The sequence below is a fragment of the Sinocyclocheilus rhinocerous genome, unplaced genomic scaffold, assembly GCF_001515625.1.
Source record: "Sinocyclocheilus rhinocerous isolate Xijiao unplaced genomic scaffold, SAMN03320098_v1.1 scaffold2026, whole genome shotgun sequence".
Lineage (NCBI taxonomy): Eukaryota > Metazoa > Chordata > Actinopteri > Cypriniformes > Cyprinidae > Sinocyclocheilus > Sinocyclocheilus rhinocerous.
In genome coordinates, this window is record NW_015624871.1 from 74,967 (window position 1) to 90,814 (window position 15,848).

The window sequence follows — 15,848 nt, forward strand, 5'->3', positions numbered from 1 at the left end:
TGCGTGTGCTACATCCTTTTTACAATCTCTAGATTATAAAACACTGCATTCTGTCATCAATATAACGCGGCAGTAACGTATAGAGACCTCAGCTTGTAACTATACTCTAATTACTATTTTGAAAATTATAACGCGTTAAATTACTCAGTTACTAAAAAAGTAAACAAATTACAGTAACGCGTTACTAAGTAATGCTTTACTGCCCAACACTGACCGCGACAGCCCTAAAACCTACATGCAATTACTGTTTGTCATTACAGTGTCAAGATATATTAGAATGAACAAGGGCAATCAGAAAGAAAGTGTACCTGGGCTGGACAAATGGCCTCACAAAGTTTACATGCAATGCACCGCTCCTCTCCAGAGGGGTACCTGCGCAGCGCATGCTCGCCACGGAAACGGGGCGATAGAGGGCCCTTCTCGAACGGGTAGTTGATTGTGGCAGGTTCACGGAAAAGATAGCTCATGGTCATTCCCAAACCTGCATCAAGACAAATATCAGGTGGACCTACGTTTTAGAGTTCTGGGGATAATTTTAGTGATGACTTTATGGAAGTGCTTTAGAAGTTAACGATAAAAGTCTCATGTTATCACTGACCTCTGAACAGCTCTGTCCACAAAAGAGTCTGAGCTGCACGGTCCGTGATGGACTTCATATCTGTGGCTTCCTCCTGATTATTAACATATTCTGCAAATAGAAAAAAGCGACGATATAGTAAAAGGTTTTATACTAAGACCATATTTTGTACCATGAGATACTTACTAATCCCTGCTCTGTGTGCGGATAGGCTGAGAGGACGTACAAGATTTTGACTGGCCAGAAATGACCCTAAGGTGTAAGCACATGACATAATCACTCATCTGAGAAAGAAAGACTTTATTTTGATTACATATGTGACCATGGACCACAAAACCAGTCATAAGGGTCAATTTTTCAAAATTGAGATGTATACATAATCTGAACGCTGAATAAATAAGATTTCCATTGATGTATGGTTTGTTATGATAGGACAATATTTGGTTGAGATACAACTATTTGAAAATCTGGAATCTGACGGTGCAAAAAAATCTAAATACTGAGAAAATCGCCTTTAAAGTTGTCCAAATGAATTTCTTAGCAATGCATATTACTAATCAAAAATTAAGTTTTCTTATATTTATGGTAGTAAATTTACAAAATATCTTCATGGAACATGATCTTTACTTAATATCCTAATGATTTTTGGCATAAAAGAAAAATCAATAATTTTGACCCATACAATGTATTTTTGGCTATTGCTACAAATATACCCCAGCGACTTGAGACTGCTTTTGTGGTCCAGGGTCACATATATAGACATACATAAATGTCACTGTATTTGTTGCTTGTTTTTACTCGTATATTGCTTCTAATAATTCATAGACCCACCTGGCCTGGATACGGTGTAGACCACACGTAATGCCGCAGACATCTCAATGAAGTGCACTGTAAGTGATAGGGACAAAGATGAGGGACGGAAACTAGGGTTTGTTATATTTATTTTCTCAGATTACAACATTAAACATTCTTGTGGTCATATACTGACAAATTTTAATCATCTTATTTCGAATTAATGATCAACAATAGGCTCATTAAAGATATTCAATATTACTTTCATTACTTTTATATATTAATATAACTTTAATTGGGATAAAAGTTGGCAGTTACATAAAATAGTGCACCATGAATTACTTCCCCTTACAGAACGTAAACAAAAACCCATGAGATTGGTTCCGCTGACATAGCAAGCAGCAGCTACATAAATGTGGTTAACTTGAGCACCACATATCAATTATCGCTATTTAAAATATAGACAACATGTAACACATCCAAAACAATAAGGCAACTGTTTGACTGGGCAACACAGATACTGTAGGACTGCAGCAAGAGGTTTAGGACACGAGCTCAAGCTACTTGGCTTTTTACATATTTACTGTACAGTTTTTGCGATGTGCATTTATATATTTAATCTCTGCATAATTATATATAGCTCAGTGTTATTTGCTTCTATGCCAGTGCGGTGTTTGTAGTAGCATAGCCACAGGATGATTTCTCAAGGACTTTCAATGACTAACGTTATACACTGTTATCATTCGTATAACTGTTATGCCAATATTTTAATTTTAATACTGTATTAATTACATCGGTTCCACAAAATGCGGTGCATGCTCACTTAAAGGATGGACAACGAAAGCAAAAAGTTTAAAAATAAGTTCGCACTCACCGGACACTCGCTATTTTGCCTTCTTCTCAACCAAAACAGCGGACGATGGAGGAAATGCACATGCACAACGCCGGAAGTGAGTTTTTTCTTCTTCTTTTTTTTCTTTTTTCTTGCAGACACAATGCATGAAAAAAAAGCACTGAAATAATAAATAAATAAATAAAACATACAAAAAATAATAATATTAATAATACTACCATGATGGTGAACCCGTGTTTCTCTATTATATCATTAAAAATTAAACACTGACTGTAGTTCAGAATTTTGTTCTGTAGAGATATATAAAATATTTTAAACCAATGCAAAATCCAGATTTGGATATATATATCTTTGGCTTTATGAAAGTCCGATTTACCAAAAAAAAAAAATATAATAATAATAAAAAAGATTATTGTAGCCTACAGAATGCTTCAGATAACAATAAGGATTAGTGAGTCCAGAAATCTGAAAATAAACAAAGAGTACTGGAGGTAGGTAGATTCCCAGTTATAATTCACCAAACATCTTTTTTTCTTAATCAAAATATACTTTAATAATATAATATAATAAATAATTGTATTTTTTAAATTGTATTCTTATAAGATCCTTCGCTTAAACATAAGTTTTGAAAATAGTTTAGGAGTTCAGTGAGACGTGAGTTAATATAATAAGTTTATGTCACTACCTTATGGGTTCTACAGGTGTTTAAAATGCTAAAATAACTTTTTTTTTTCTAATACAAATGCTTACATAGCCATTAGTGCTGTCACTGTGAAGAAAGCTGAAAAAGTGTTAGATGGTTAAAGCTTAATGAAGCAGGATAAGTTTAATTGCAGAAAGCTGTGACGTAGGTCCGCACGTAATCACTGTGTTCAGAGCTCTCTGTGTCACATATCCACAAAACAACCGAGTGTGAAGCTTTCCTTTTTCTAATTGTTGGGTTTATCTGTAGGTCTCTGCTTCGGTGACAAAGTAAGTCGATCACCTTTAAACAAATTCTCTGTAATGTTTTGTGAAAGATAAATCTGTGCTGTTGAAGTGTTGTTTCATAGATCGATCTGCTCACCTGCCAGAACGAAGATTGATGTATATGTATAATTTTTGAATTTCAATGCTAAATTGATTTCTGATTCCCATAAGCTGTGAAATTTGAAAGTGAATTTGTCTGAATAAAATTCTTACTCATTTCAGTGAACGCTTCAGATAATATAACGGAATCAGAGGAGAATTATTGTTGGTCCAAAATTGAGAAGTCTGTGCTCACTCCCATTCTCACCACTGAGATGGTACTGGGTGTTTTGGGAAATGGATTGGTTTTCGTAGTCAAAGTAGTGGTAAGAATAATATGTAATTTTATAAAATAAGTTGTTGTTGTGTATATATATATATAGAGAGAGAGAGAGAGAGAGAGAGAATATTTTTCTCTAAAGAAAAAATCAATTTTAAAATGTAATTCCTACCTCATCATGCCTTTAATTTTTATTATTATTTTTTGCTTTCTCACAGTGTAAAGACTATTTTCAGTGCCTTTACTTACTGCCACTTTTCAGTCTCACGCTCTCAGATTTCTTCTGCTCCATCCTCATCATCTGTGGCTCCCTCTTAGCTGTGCTGAGTGAAGGCCAGATTTCACTGTGGTGTGAGGTGGTGAGCTTGCTAAAGTTCACCTTCATCACCTCTTCCATTGGAAGCATAGGTATGGCTATGACACTAAACAATTGACCTCTATGGTATATCTTTATGAATTCTGCTTTCATTGTAATTAGCAGTAAGGAAAAATAAATACACACCCCTTTGTACACCTGAATGGGTGCGTTGGACAGTATTGTGAGAAAAGAAGAAAAACCCTGCACACTACCATAGCTTAAATGAAATGTAATATTTATTGGAAAAAAAACAAACAATGCGACTGTCTTCAGAAATGCAGAAAAGTTGATGTTTTAATTAATATTTCTAACAAGTGATGAAAGTGTTTGGGATTTTTCCTTCTTTCATTATTAATCTAGACAACAAAGTTTGTGATTTATACAATAAAGTTATTCTGAAAACTAAACTCCTTGTTTGTGCCTTAAAAAAAGTTATCTATAAAAAGAGTTATGTCACAATAATACCATTCTTATCTTCTTTGTCTTGTAATGAAATGGTTTTATTATTATTATATAATGTTTATATTATTATTAGTATTATTTGGTTATGTACAATCTCTAAAATTCTTAACATGATTAAAGCAAGTCTTTGAACTTGCTTTGAGTTTCAAACATTTATTTAAATCAGTTTTTTTTATTAAGATGAATTAGAAAAAGCTATTCTGAGAACTAAACTCCTCGTTTGTGTCTTTAAAATTTGACTTTAAAAAAGAGTTATGTTACAATAATACCATTATTTTCTTCTTTGTAGTCAGCTATTCTCTGTGTACAGAGATTTATGGGAATTCCTTCTAAAGGTAAAAGACTGTCTGTTCTCATGGCGGTGGCATGTGTGGCATCATGGTGCACTGGAGCTATATTTGGAGCAGTGTCAGTAGCCTTTGACTGGATAAGGTGAGCCAGAGTGAAGATGCTCAGAGATGCTCCGAATATATGCATCTATACTGTATTCTGCCTCCTATGTTCAGGTATGATCCAGCAGAAATAATGTGCTGTGTGCAGTGTTCTGGGAAAGCAGTTACTCTGACATGCTGGTTTACATCCTCTGTGCCTTCTCCATCTCCATCTTCGTCCCATTTCTACTCATACTCTCCTGCTCCATCCTGACTTGTGTAGGCTTTGGAAAAGACGGTTCCAGGTTCGTAAAGTTGGAAATGGTGAACACAGAATATTTAAAGCATTCATATGGAGTTTTAAAGATTAATACCTATATACTTATGAACTTATATACTTATAAAATGAAAATTTGCTGAAAATTTACTCACCCTCAGGCCATCAAAGATGTACAGTGGGTATAGAAAATAATCAAATATCTTCAAATTCCTCCCATTTCTCAATTTTCCTGTGATAGTTTAAATGTCCACATTTTATCTGTTCATAGCCAGGGTGACCTGTCTTCTGTCACGCCACTGCTGGTGAGCTTGTATCTGTTCTGCTATGCTCCATTTGCTGCATCTGAGGTGAGAAATGTCTGTTAGTGTGAAATAATTTTCTGTTCTGTCCGTTTTTTGGGAGTCACTCTTTCAAATGCTTCATTTTAATTTGTTTTTCCATGTTAACTATTCTGTTTATTCTTGTCTTGTTAGTTGGTTCTCCTTGGAAGGCTTGATCTATCCCCATCCCCTGAATGGCTTCGATCACTGTCATCAGTAATGGCGTATCTGGACTGTGGTTTAAACCCCTTTATCTACTGCACTAATAAAGACTTCCGAAAAGCAGTACTCATACTGTTTTGGAACAAAAGGAGATCAGCTTTTCCCAATCCAGTGCTGACCGGCATTACAAGGCTTGAAATATGAAGATTTAAAATAAAGATGATTGAAAAGTTGTGCGACACATTTTGTTATGCATCTCATCATGATTTTAATGGGAAGAAATTACACTCTGTCTCATGACTAGATGTGTGCTGAGATACAAATATTGCAGTGTAGGTAAAGGCAGACATGCAGCTAATAATAAATCTGATAGATGTTTTTGCTCAAAGTGTTATTTTAATTCATGAAAACCTGAGAATGAGGCTTAGGACATGACATCATGAACTACACACACACACACATTAAAATGCATAAAATAGTGAATTTTTACACACGTCTGGTTTACTATATTTGTGGGGACTCTCCATAGGCGTACGTTTTTCTACTGTACAAACCGTATTTTCTATCGGCCTACACCTAAACCTACCCCTCAAAGAAAACTTTCTGAATTTTTACATTCTCAAAAAAAAAAAAACTAATTCTGTATGATCTATAAGCCTATTTCCCCATGGGGACCTCAATTTAGGTCCCCACAGTGACACGAGTCCCCATGAGTTGGTGTGTATTCAGGTTTAAGTCCCCACCGGGATAGAAAAACACACACACTAAAATGCCTCAAATAGTGAATTAGTATACACACACACATTAAAATACCTCAAATAGTGAGTTTGTATATGATTTGAAAATATATATTGATGATTTGAAAATATAATACTGTATTCTAAGAGATGAAATCCAAATATTTGACATTTGACAGTTTTCCTGAAAAATCGATTAATTACCAAGTTATTTTCTTACACTGTTCTGAACATTAAATGGATAATCAAGATGAAAGTGGACAAAGCATCCATTTAGACAAAATACGAGTTTAAACATGTAATGATCGTTGTCTTATTATTCAGTTGCATTGTGTTCACAATACACATGAAATATAACCTATTAAATGTAAGTACGACATTAAATGTTATGTATGGGTATTTATAAAGAGCGTTTGCGTGCATTTTCACTAAGGCGGGTGAGAAAACAAAAACTGTAATGAAACTGCAGAATGTCGCAAACTTTGGACCAGAAATGTCCAGTAAGATTTTGAAACATCCAGTACTCTGCAAGAAAATGATCCAGAAGCTTCAGAACCACAAAACCAGCGCAGGACAGCACGGCCAAGCAAAAGTAGCGCATGGACGCCGTATCTCCGTGGCTCAACTGTGCTCGGACGCCTTTGAACACGGCGAAGGCGATGTGACAACCCAGAGCAACTTCAAACCCCCGGTCGTGAAAGAGCGCCAGTCCATAGCTGAGGACAGAGCACGATTCGACCATTAAGGCGTAACGGGACGACCAGCCTTGGTCAATGACATGACACCACACCAGCACCCACGCAAAAATAGGTAAAGTGAACCACTGGTCCAAAACAGAGGGCGCTCGCCGCAAGGTGGCCAAGCGGACCCACTGCACCGGTCCATACGCGACTTCCATTAGCGCAAACACGTCTTTGGTGTAGGCGGCTGCACGGGTGTCTTTATTGTATGACATCGGCTGCAAGATCCAGTAGATACCTAATAATATGTATCCCAAGTTTATCAGACAGTTAAACGGCATGGCCAAGAAGGCAGGAAGGTTGTCGACTTTCTTTTCCGCATAGTGATCATAAGCGACATCCACTAAAACTTTGTCGAAAATGTGAGTGTTTGCAAGCGCAATGCAAAGCAGGAAGGGTATAAGAACGTGGACGACCGCCGACATGTTCTTTTTCAAATAAAAGAGATACAATCCAAATCAAAACGACAGTAGCAAAACACGTGGACTAATGTGTACAATGTACAAAGGTTGGTTTCCGCAATCTAGATCACGTGACGACCACTACCTTTCATTGGTTTAGCATACAACCGTTCTGCTCATACTAGTTTTGTAGTATGTGTACAGTGTGCAGATTTCCTGTATATGGAATAGCCCAGCGTTGCAAAACTCCTGTTCTTGTAAAGCCACAGCCCTGCATTGTCCAGCGCCAAGCCTAATTCAACGCACCTGATCCTTCAGACTTACTGGAAAACTACATCAAGTCCTACTACAATCAAGTCATTCAGGCTTATTGGCAAACTACATGGTATATGTGTTCCAGCAGTGTTGGAACGAAACTCTGCAGGGCTTGTGAGCCTCCGGGAAGTTTGATATACATTTGCCAAAATATGCAACATGCAGAATAGCACACTGCATGGAATACCGTATCTCACAATGCAATGCTACAATATATTCCAGCTATATATATATATATATATATATACAGGTGCATCTCAATAAATTAGAATGTCGTGGAAAAGTTCATTTATTTCAGTAATTCAACTCAAATTGTGAAACTCGTGTATTAAATAAATTCAATGCTCACAGACTGAAGTAGTTTAAGTCTTTGGTTCTTTTAATTGTGATGATTTTGGCTCATTATTAATTATACCAGGGGAACAGGGCCCACATTGGTCTTGCGCAAACTAAATAAATAATTAAATAAACAAATAAATAAGACAAAACCACTGCATACTATTTACTGCACAGTATGTTGTAAGCAACGTAAATGTTTTCACTGGAGTGGATGTATATATGAGCATATCTATCTGTGAAAGTGTGCTGAGATATGTGTTTATGTATGAACGCATACACGGGTCATGAAGAAGTGAAATAATTTGCGATCAAGAATGTAGTCCAAAGATGAAGTGGAAAGTCCCAGAAGGAATTCTTCAGACATTCCTGTTTGTCAAGTTTGTCTGACCATTGTGCTTACTTCTAGCTGGCCAGTCCTTTGCACTGCATTGTCTCTTAAAGTGACTGCGCCTAATTTACTACCTGTTGTCTGTGTCCTTAATGTTAATCTAAGAAAATAAAAGAGAGAAAATCATTCACTGTTCTTAACTAAATTACTTTGTAGTTTTAATAAGAATTATTCTATATTTAATTTATACAGTGAATATTATGCAATTATATTTTACATTTGATTATTCTGTTTCTGTACTTTAAAACCTATACAAACTTGAAAAAACTTTAACATTATTTAATTTGTATGTTTGTTCTATTTATTTATTGCATTTCAAACGGCCCACGGGTACAACCTGCACCGGGGCCCCGCAAACCCCAGCTACGGCCCTGATATTAAGACACATTCACATCTTATTCTCTATGTAAACTGTAGGCAGGTATTATTGACTTAATATTTTACAGTTTCCCTGCCTCTATGTGTTACATTCAGCTGCACATTTTGAAATATCAACACATTTTTTAATGATATAAACACTTTATCGCAAAGTTATTTAATGTAGATTTCATATTTAATGCAAAAATACATTCATTAAATGGGGAAAGAAAGAGATAAGTGATTGTGAGATAAGATTTAGAAAACAGGTTTTGGCATTACGGAAATGCTAGACTATACAAGGAAGATAAACAACAGAGAAGGCATGCAGTGACTGAGAGAGGTAGGCACAGAAACAAGGTGCTTTACACCGGTTGCACAACTGCTTTGCGAGTGCTGTTGACTGGTTTGAAGAAAAGAGACAATAAGGTATAATACACTTCAAAGTGACAAAGCAATACTGGATATGACTTGAAGGATGAATGTAAAGGACCTGTAAAGGATGAAAGAAAATGAGAGGCTATGGAGGAAGAAACAGCAAAGGTATGAAAAATAGATGCTAGATACAATAGATAAGATTCCTTTGCAAAAAAGGCTTTTAAGTTTTTAAAGAGCACAAAAAGATCAAATGTGATAAGATTTGTATGATATATAATATATAAGAGTAAATGGTATGTCACTAGTATTGTAAACTCTAAAAAAAACAAAACAATGTATAGTACTATTAGTACTAGGGGACTACATTGGCATAAATGGTTCCATGAAGAACCTTTAACACTCATGGAACCTTTCCATTGCACAAAAAGTTATTTATAGTGGAAAAAGTTTCTTTAGATTAGTAAAAAGTTCTTTACACTAAAAAAAAAGGTATATTAAGAACCGTTCACTGAAAGTTTCTTTGGGGAACCAAAAATAGTTCTTCTATGGTATCACTGTGAAAACACCTTTTTGGAACCTATATTTTAAAAAGTAAGTTAAAAAAAAAGACGAATAATGCCATGAACTCATTTTATAAGAACATAATATGTCTCTTTTCATGCAGAGCGATGTGAGGAATGGTCTGCGGAATGATATTCCACTACTGCAGTCTATGCTGGCGAAACTTAGTCTAAAACACAAACATCCCATTTCACACCCAGATACGGCCTGTAAAAGTGTGTTTTACCATTCTCTGGAGTCTGAAGAACATATAACAAATGAAGAAGACAGGAAAGATAGCACAGTCAGATCTGATGGTGATGAGGAGCAAACTAGGAGTTCTGAAACAGAAGACGGAAAGGAAGTTGTTGAAGAGGTCAAAGAGCTTCCAGATGCCCTTCCTAATTGGGAGAGGAAGAGATTTCTCCCTGTCTCTTTGTCCAAAGAAACACAAGCTTCAGAATTAAGTCAGCAGCCAAGTAAAAGTGAGTTTTTGGAGGACAAAAAGAACAAAGAGACTAGCCTGGAAGAGCATGTAGCTGGAGCTGCATTGTTGCCTAACAATCCATCTCAAGAAACATCTGCACACACATCTTACCTCTCTGTGTCCTCAGATAAAGTAGACTCTGCACAGGCGGGGTCTAAGCATGAACCACCAGATGAAGCTTGTGGTGGTCCTTCAAATCCAGTCAGTATGGACACAAGCAAGGTTCTGACCCATCAAACTGCTGTGAACCTTACAAGCAAGACAACAAGGTCCGCTTCAGATCCAGTACAACACAAGCCTAAGGAAGAGAGACCCCTCTCAGCTCCAAGTATTTCAAACCTATGGGAATATGAAGATATTGCAAATGCAATGTCAACGAAAAGCTTCCACAAAGCTGCTATGATTTTGGGACAGGAGGATTCAGGCATGAGCATCGGGGATGCAGAACATGACATCCCACTCACCAAAACGCAAAAGAAAGGAGTGAAAAACAAAATGAAAAATCTTACTCAGAAACTGATGGAAAAGCTTAAAGATAAACATGATTGTGAGCACACCGGCAGCAAAAGCATCCAAGGCAGTGTGGAGGAAGAAGGACAAAATGTATGTTTACTTCTTCATACTTCTATCCTCGTGCTTCTAATGTATGACAGATCTCTTACACTATGAATGAACTTTAATGAATGTTGTAACTGATAAATAACTTTTTTGGTTAGCTTATTTTTAACTATTGAACTTCTCCTTGGGCTTGTTTTTCAAACTTAAATCACAATGAATCACCATGCAGCTGAATTCCATTGAGATGGAAGCCGAGGCTCCAGAGATTCCACCACCACTTCCACCAAAAAAGGGGAAATATGTTTTCTTAGACAGGTGGGATACGTTGAACATATTTCATTTCCTAACTATCAGTGTTATTTTAGTATTATTTATATAATGTTATAGTATTTAATAATAATTTGAATTCACTTTTTTTATTTTCAGTTGTCATTTTTCTTAAAAATATATTTCAATCATGACAACTCTCTGAAGATTTTAGCATGGTGATGGATATGACAATGTTAATGTATTTGGTCTTGGCGGAACAGATCTGCTACGCTGCTGCTGAATTGCTGCTGCTGTTGGTTATTGCTGTAGTTGTAGATTATTGCTGCTGCTGCAAGCAAGTACAGGAACTTGCTACTGCCAATGCATATGGCAATACGGTGCCAGCATGAACCAATCAGCTTGTGCCAAGTCGTTTAACTCTCTGAATATCATCAGTTACTTTAACAACCCGTCGCTTGCACCATCTAGAGTTTCATGACTGAACTATATATATACAGTGCCTTGCGAAAGTATTCATTTTTTTCATTCATTTTTTTCACATTTTGTTATGTTGTTGCCTTATGTTAAACTGCTTTAAATTACTTTAGATTAGATTACAATCTACACTACATGCACCATAATGGTAAAGCAAAAAACTGGTTTTTAACATCTTTGCAAATTTATTAAAAATAAAAAACTTAAATGATTCCATTGCATAAGTACTCATACCCTTATCAGAGACAGTTGAAATTTAGCTCAGGAGCGTTCATATTACTTGTAGATGTTACTACACTTCGAGTGAAGTTAACCTGTGGCAAATTCAATTGAATGGGTATGATTTGGAAAGGCACACACATCTTAATTAAAGGTCTAACAGCTGATAATGCATATCAGAGCAAAAACCAAGTCCTGAGGTCAAAAGAACTGCCTGTAGAGTTCAGAAACAGGTTCGCATCAAGCCACACGTCTGGGGAAGAGTTCAGGAAAAAATCTGCTTCATTGAAGGGTCATAGAAGCATGTGGTCTCTGTTATCCTTAATGGAAGAAGTTTGAAACAACCAGGACTCTTCCTAGAGCTGGCCTCCTGGCCAAACTGAGCAATTGATGGAGAAGGGCTTTGGTTAGCATGGTGACCAAGAACCTGAATACTTTCGCAAGGCACTGTAATTAGCTTTAATTTATTTCAGTTTTAGTTTTAGTAATTGTATTACTTAAACTCATTTTGCCAAGTTATATTTGTTTTATTTTCATATTCATTTCAATTAACTAAAATGATTTTGAATAGTTTTAGGTTTAGTTAATGATAACAACTCTGCAAAGGCATTTTCAGAACATTTTTTATGGAGAGAGTTACTTTTAATAGGACAATTATGCATTTTATTTATGCCATATGCACATAATCTTTTGACCGCTAAAATGATTTTGAATAGTTTTAGGTTTAGTTAATGATAACAACTCTGCAAACCACAGGCATTTTCAGAACATTTTTTATGGAGAGAGTTACTTTTAATAGGACAATTATGCATTTTATTTATGCCATATGCACATAATCTTTTGACCTTTTTCCATTTGAAACTTTGTTTTACAAAATCTACTACACTTCCTTGATTGTAGCATTACCCAGTCAACCTATTTATAACTCAGAGCTCATATTTCTAGTCCTGTGACATTCCTTTTATGTGAAGTGATGGAATAAATCAAACACAAACATGTATGTTGTAACAGAGGTCTGTTAGTCCTGCTCTTTAATGCTGCATGACTGTTAGTCCACATAAAACAAGACTCCTAAACACGGAAAAACTGTTAAAGTGTACGGCAATGATCTGTCAAAAGATTAACGGGGGAAATATTTAGCCTCTTGTGATATCTTGGGTTGCACACTGTTAATCCATTGTTAATTAAAATCACTGTATCATACATTGAGGGAACAACAAAGGTTTGGAATTTACAAAGGCTACATTTAGGGATGAAAATAACTAGTTTGCACTTGTTAAAACCAGTAAAAAACAAAACATCCAATTCCTATGTGTTTCGAGTTAAATTGATTGAAATTAATCTAATATTTCTTGTCTTTCTGAGCAGAAGATTTACCTTAAAAGACTTCAAACTCAATCTTGAACCGATCAACTTAATGGAGGAAATATTCACCGGGAGCGAATGGCTCAGTTACCTGCCCAGCAAAGAAAGTCCAACTGAGAAAGACACTAGTGATCAGTCAATGACAAATGATGTTCTCCAACCAGAAAAGGATATTCAGCTGAACGTTCCTCTTCCGACACCAGAGCAGGACCAGTCAGAGGACATAAAGGACAATGAAGACAGTGTTAGTGATCTTCAAGAGGACAATGTAGCAAAAGCGAACAGTGACTTGGATGTAAAACAAGTGGGACAGGATGCAAACATATTTGCTATACCTAAGGCACTGCTAACAAGTAATGCAATAAAAGAAAGGGCTGGGATAGACTGTAAGTCAAACAAATCAGAAGACATCTATGACCGTGTGGACATGTATATTATTCCCAGAAATGACTTTCCATTAATGAAAAGAAAGGCATCAGATGCTCCGCTGGACTTTTCAGCAGTCAAGGTGGGGAACATTTTTCTATATTGCTTTCTGTAGTGAAAGTAACTAGATTATGTTAATATGTGAGAGAATGTTAATTCTTTTAGCTTTATTTTATTAATGAATAAGTGGAATAAATGATAAAAATACTCTCTCTCTCTCAGTCATTTGAATTGCTAGACAACTCTGCCCTCAAGAGTCGAGGCAAAAAGAGACACCACCAACCACTCAAAAAGCACAAAAAAGGTGAGAAAAATCTGAGGAGGGTTGGAGTGAATTTACTGAATGAGAGCAATGAACATATGCAAAACTGACATTTATTTCACTCTTTTTCTCTTCCAGTAAAAACAGAAACGTCGAGTGCCATATTCTACAAGATTCCCCCTGTAATCCTGAATGAATCCCCTGTCAGCGCATCTCAACCACGTCATAGCATCCCCTTTTCCACATCTCCTCCTCTGCATTTACCATCACATCCACATCACTCCTGACCAGTTACTGACATCATGATCATGGTCATTAATCTATGAAACCCAAAGCACAAACAGAGAAAGAACATATTGCATAAAATCTATTCCATTGTTCAATCAGAATGGTGTGCCTTGTTTCATATTTCCTTGGCAGATTAAAACACACCTCGACTGTAAAGGCTGGAAAATTCAAAAGAGAAGTTAAAGGAAATTTACCGGTGTTCAAAAGATGGGGGATGTTACAATGGATAACATTCACATTTGCTCGAAAGAATTAACCTTTTTCACCTAACAATTATTTTCCTAACAAATCTCAATTCTCAGAAAGTCATAAATATGATGCTCTGTCAATATACACATTTGTTTTTATTATTTTAAGTTAATAATACACCTGTTCATTCATAGAATACCTGTAAAGCACAGTTTTTTTCCCCACAGTCTTTATTATTATGCTAAATATCATGTAATATTACATTGTGTGTGTCCTTTGCTGTCCTTAGATTCCACTAATGAATTGTAATGAATTGTAAATCACCAACATGTATTAAAATGTGTTTTCCTTCTGAGTTCTTTATCACACTCCCTGAACTCAGTTTTGTGCTTAATGTGCTCATGAGAATTCTATCTAATTCTATCTAATGAAATATTGTATTCCTGGATGAATATCCTTATCTATTTATTCTGGGTCTTTTTGTAGCCTAAATATATTTGGTTTAATAGTTTATGGCAAAGAAATTTTATATTTTAACAACGTCGTTTGCACTGCGCTCTTGCATTACTTGATCTTTTTATTTTGGTGCGTCAATCTGTTGAGTTACTTAGTATCTTCTTTTTTCTTTTATTTTACATTCATTACTGATGGGAAAAGACACAAACGTTTCGGCTCAAAGCCTTCCTCAGTGTGTAAAGCAATTCAATCCCTCCACCCACTTTTTAAATCACTAATTATATTGACGTCATCATTCATTAGCCAATGTTCAATTACCACAATCATTAAATCATTTCCACTTAAACCCTGGACAATTTACATATATATATATCGAACACAAAACGTCACATCCACTAGTCATCCACACCTTTTTTTATATAAAAACCTTTTTTTGTCATAAAACCGACACAAGCACTAGCTAGATTAAGGATAGTGAGTTAAAGCCATCTTTCCCCTATAATTATATATTTTTTATGGTGACTAGACGTCCCCCAACCCGCAATTACAATGTAAATGTACAATGTGCCAACATAACCAGTTGGTTATCAGAGCAATCGTGTCGTTTTTATTTTCACCAAAACAGGGTGCTGAAAGCTACACTGATTACTTAGTGCGCCGCTACTTTATCCATGAAGAACTTTACCTGGACGAGAACAGAGAGCCTACAACCTTTAGCCAAAAATCGCAATGTCTATGCCAGGGGTCACCAAACTCGGTCCTGGAGGTCCGGTGTCCTGCAAAGCTTAGCTCCAACTTGTTTCAACACACCTGTCTGGAAGTTTTAAGTATACCTAGTAAGACCTTGATTAGCTGGTTCAGGTGTGTTTAATTGGGATTGGAGCTAAACTCTGCAGTACTCAGGCCCTCCAGGACTGGGTTTGGTGACCCCTGGGCTATGCTAACGCCGCGGCTTTGGTGGTACGCAGGGAAGGAGACCAGAGATCATTGTAAGATTGGCTGAGGTGCCTCACGTGATCCAAGTTAGCCGTTACACTTTTTCCAATGGTAAGTATACAGACCGTTGCATCTCCCAATAATAATAAATTCTCTGGCTATCATCAATAATTAAATGACACTCATCATTCATTCTAATTATTCATTATATAATTTTTGTATTACAATATTATAGTATATGGAACTATATATATATATAT

The 15,848-nt window shown here is 36.1% G+C and overlaps 3 protein-coding genes and 1 pseudogene across 4 annotated transcripts in view; 2 read left to right on the forward strand and 2 right to left on the reverse strand.

Moving 5' to 3' along the window:
- Positions 1 to 2,318, reverse strand: part of LOC107746464 (NADH dehydrogenase [ubiquinone] iron-sulfur protein 8, mitochondrial-like) — a 10,120-nt gene extending 7,802 nt beyond the window's left edge. For both annotated transcript variants that reach the window (XM_016560688.1, XM_016560696.1), the window contains exons 1-5: positions 2,244 to 2,318; positions 1,409 to 1,465; positions 764 to 829; positions 599 to 688; positions 309 to 481 (exon numbers count right to left, since the gene is read on the reverse strand). In XM_016560688.1, coding sequence (XP_016416174.1) covers positions 309 to 481; positions 599 to 688; positions 764 to 829; positions 1,409 to 1,451 — 372 coding nt within the window. In that variant the 5' untranslated portion in view covers positions 1,452 to 1,465; positions 2,244 to 2,318. The remainder of the gene's footprint in view (positions 1 to 308; positions 482 to 598; positions 689 to 763; positions 830 to 1,408; positions 1,466 to 2,243) is intronic.
- An 800-nt stretch (positions 2,319 to 3,118) lies between these two features.
- On the forward strand, positions 3,119 to 5,695 carry LOC107746444 (uncharacterized; annotated as a pseudogene).
- An 824-nt stretch (positions 5,696 to 6,519) lies between these two features.
- On the reverse strand, positions 6,520 to 7,447 carry LOC107746454 (transmembrane protein 187-like). The gene has a single exon (XM_016560677.1). It carries the CDS (start codon positions 7,363 to 7,365, stop codon positions 6,601 to 6,603), a length of 765 nt encoding a protein of 254 aa, XP_016416163.1. The 5' UTR covers positions 7,366 to 7,447; the 3' UTR covers positions 6,520 to 6,600.
- Positions 7,448 to 9,262: 1,815 nt separating this feature from the next.
- On the forward strand, positions 9,263 to 14,045 carry LOC107746815 (uncharacterized). Its single transcript, XM_016561127.1, has 6 exons — positions 9,263 to 9,283; positions 9,783 to 10,748; positions 10,948 to 11,018; positions 13,035 to 13,539; positions 13,680 to 13,761; positions 13,858 to 14,045. Exons 1-6 carry the CDS (start codon positions 9,263 to 9,265, stop codon positions 14,004 to 14,006), a joined length of 1,794 nt encoding a protein of 597 aa, XP_016416613.1. The 3' UTR covers positions 14,007 to 14,045.
- The last annotated feature ends 1,803 nt before the right edge of the window (positions 14,046 to 15,848 follow it).

Excerpts from the sequence above, each read along its gene's own strand:
- LOC107746454 (XM_016560677.1), bottom strand. The coding sequence starts at position 7,365 with ATGTCGGCGGTCGTCCACGTTCTTATACCCTTCCTGCTTTGCATTGCG.
- LOC107746815 (XM_016561127.1), top strand. The coding sequence starts at position 9,263 with ATGGAGGAAGAAACAGCAAAG. Across the intron at positions 9,284-9,782 it reads TGGAGGAAGAAACAGCAAAG|AGCGATGTGAGGAATGGTCT; the intron begins GTATGAAAAATA and ends CTTTTCATGCAG. Across the intron at positions 11,019-13,034 it reads AAATATGTTTTCTTAGACAG|AAGATTTACCTTAAAAGACT; the intron begins GTGGGATACGTT and ends CTTTCTGAGCAG.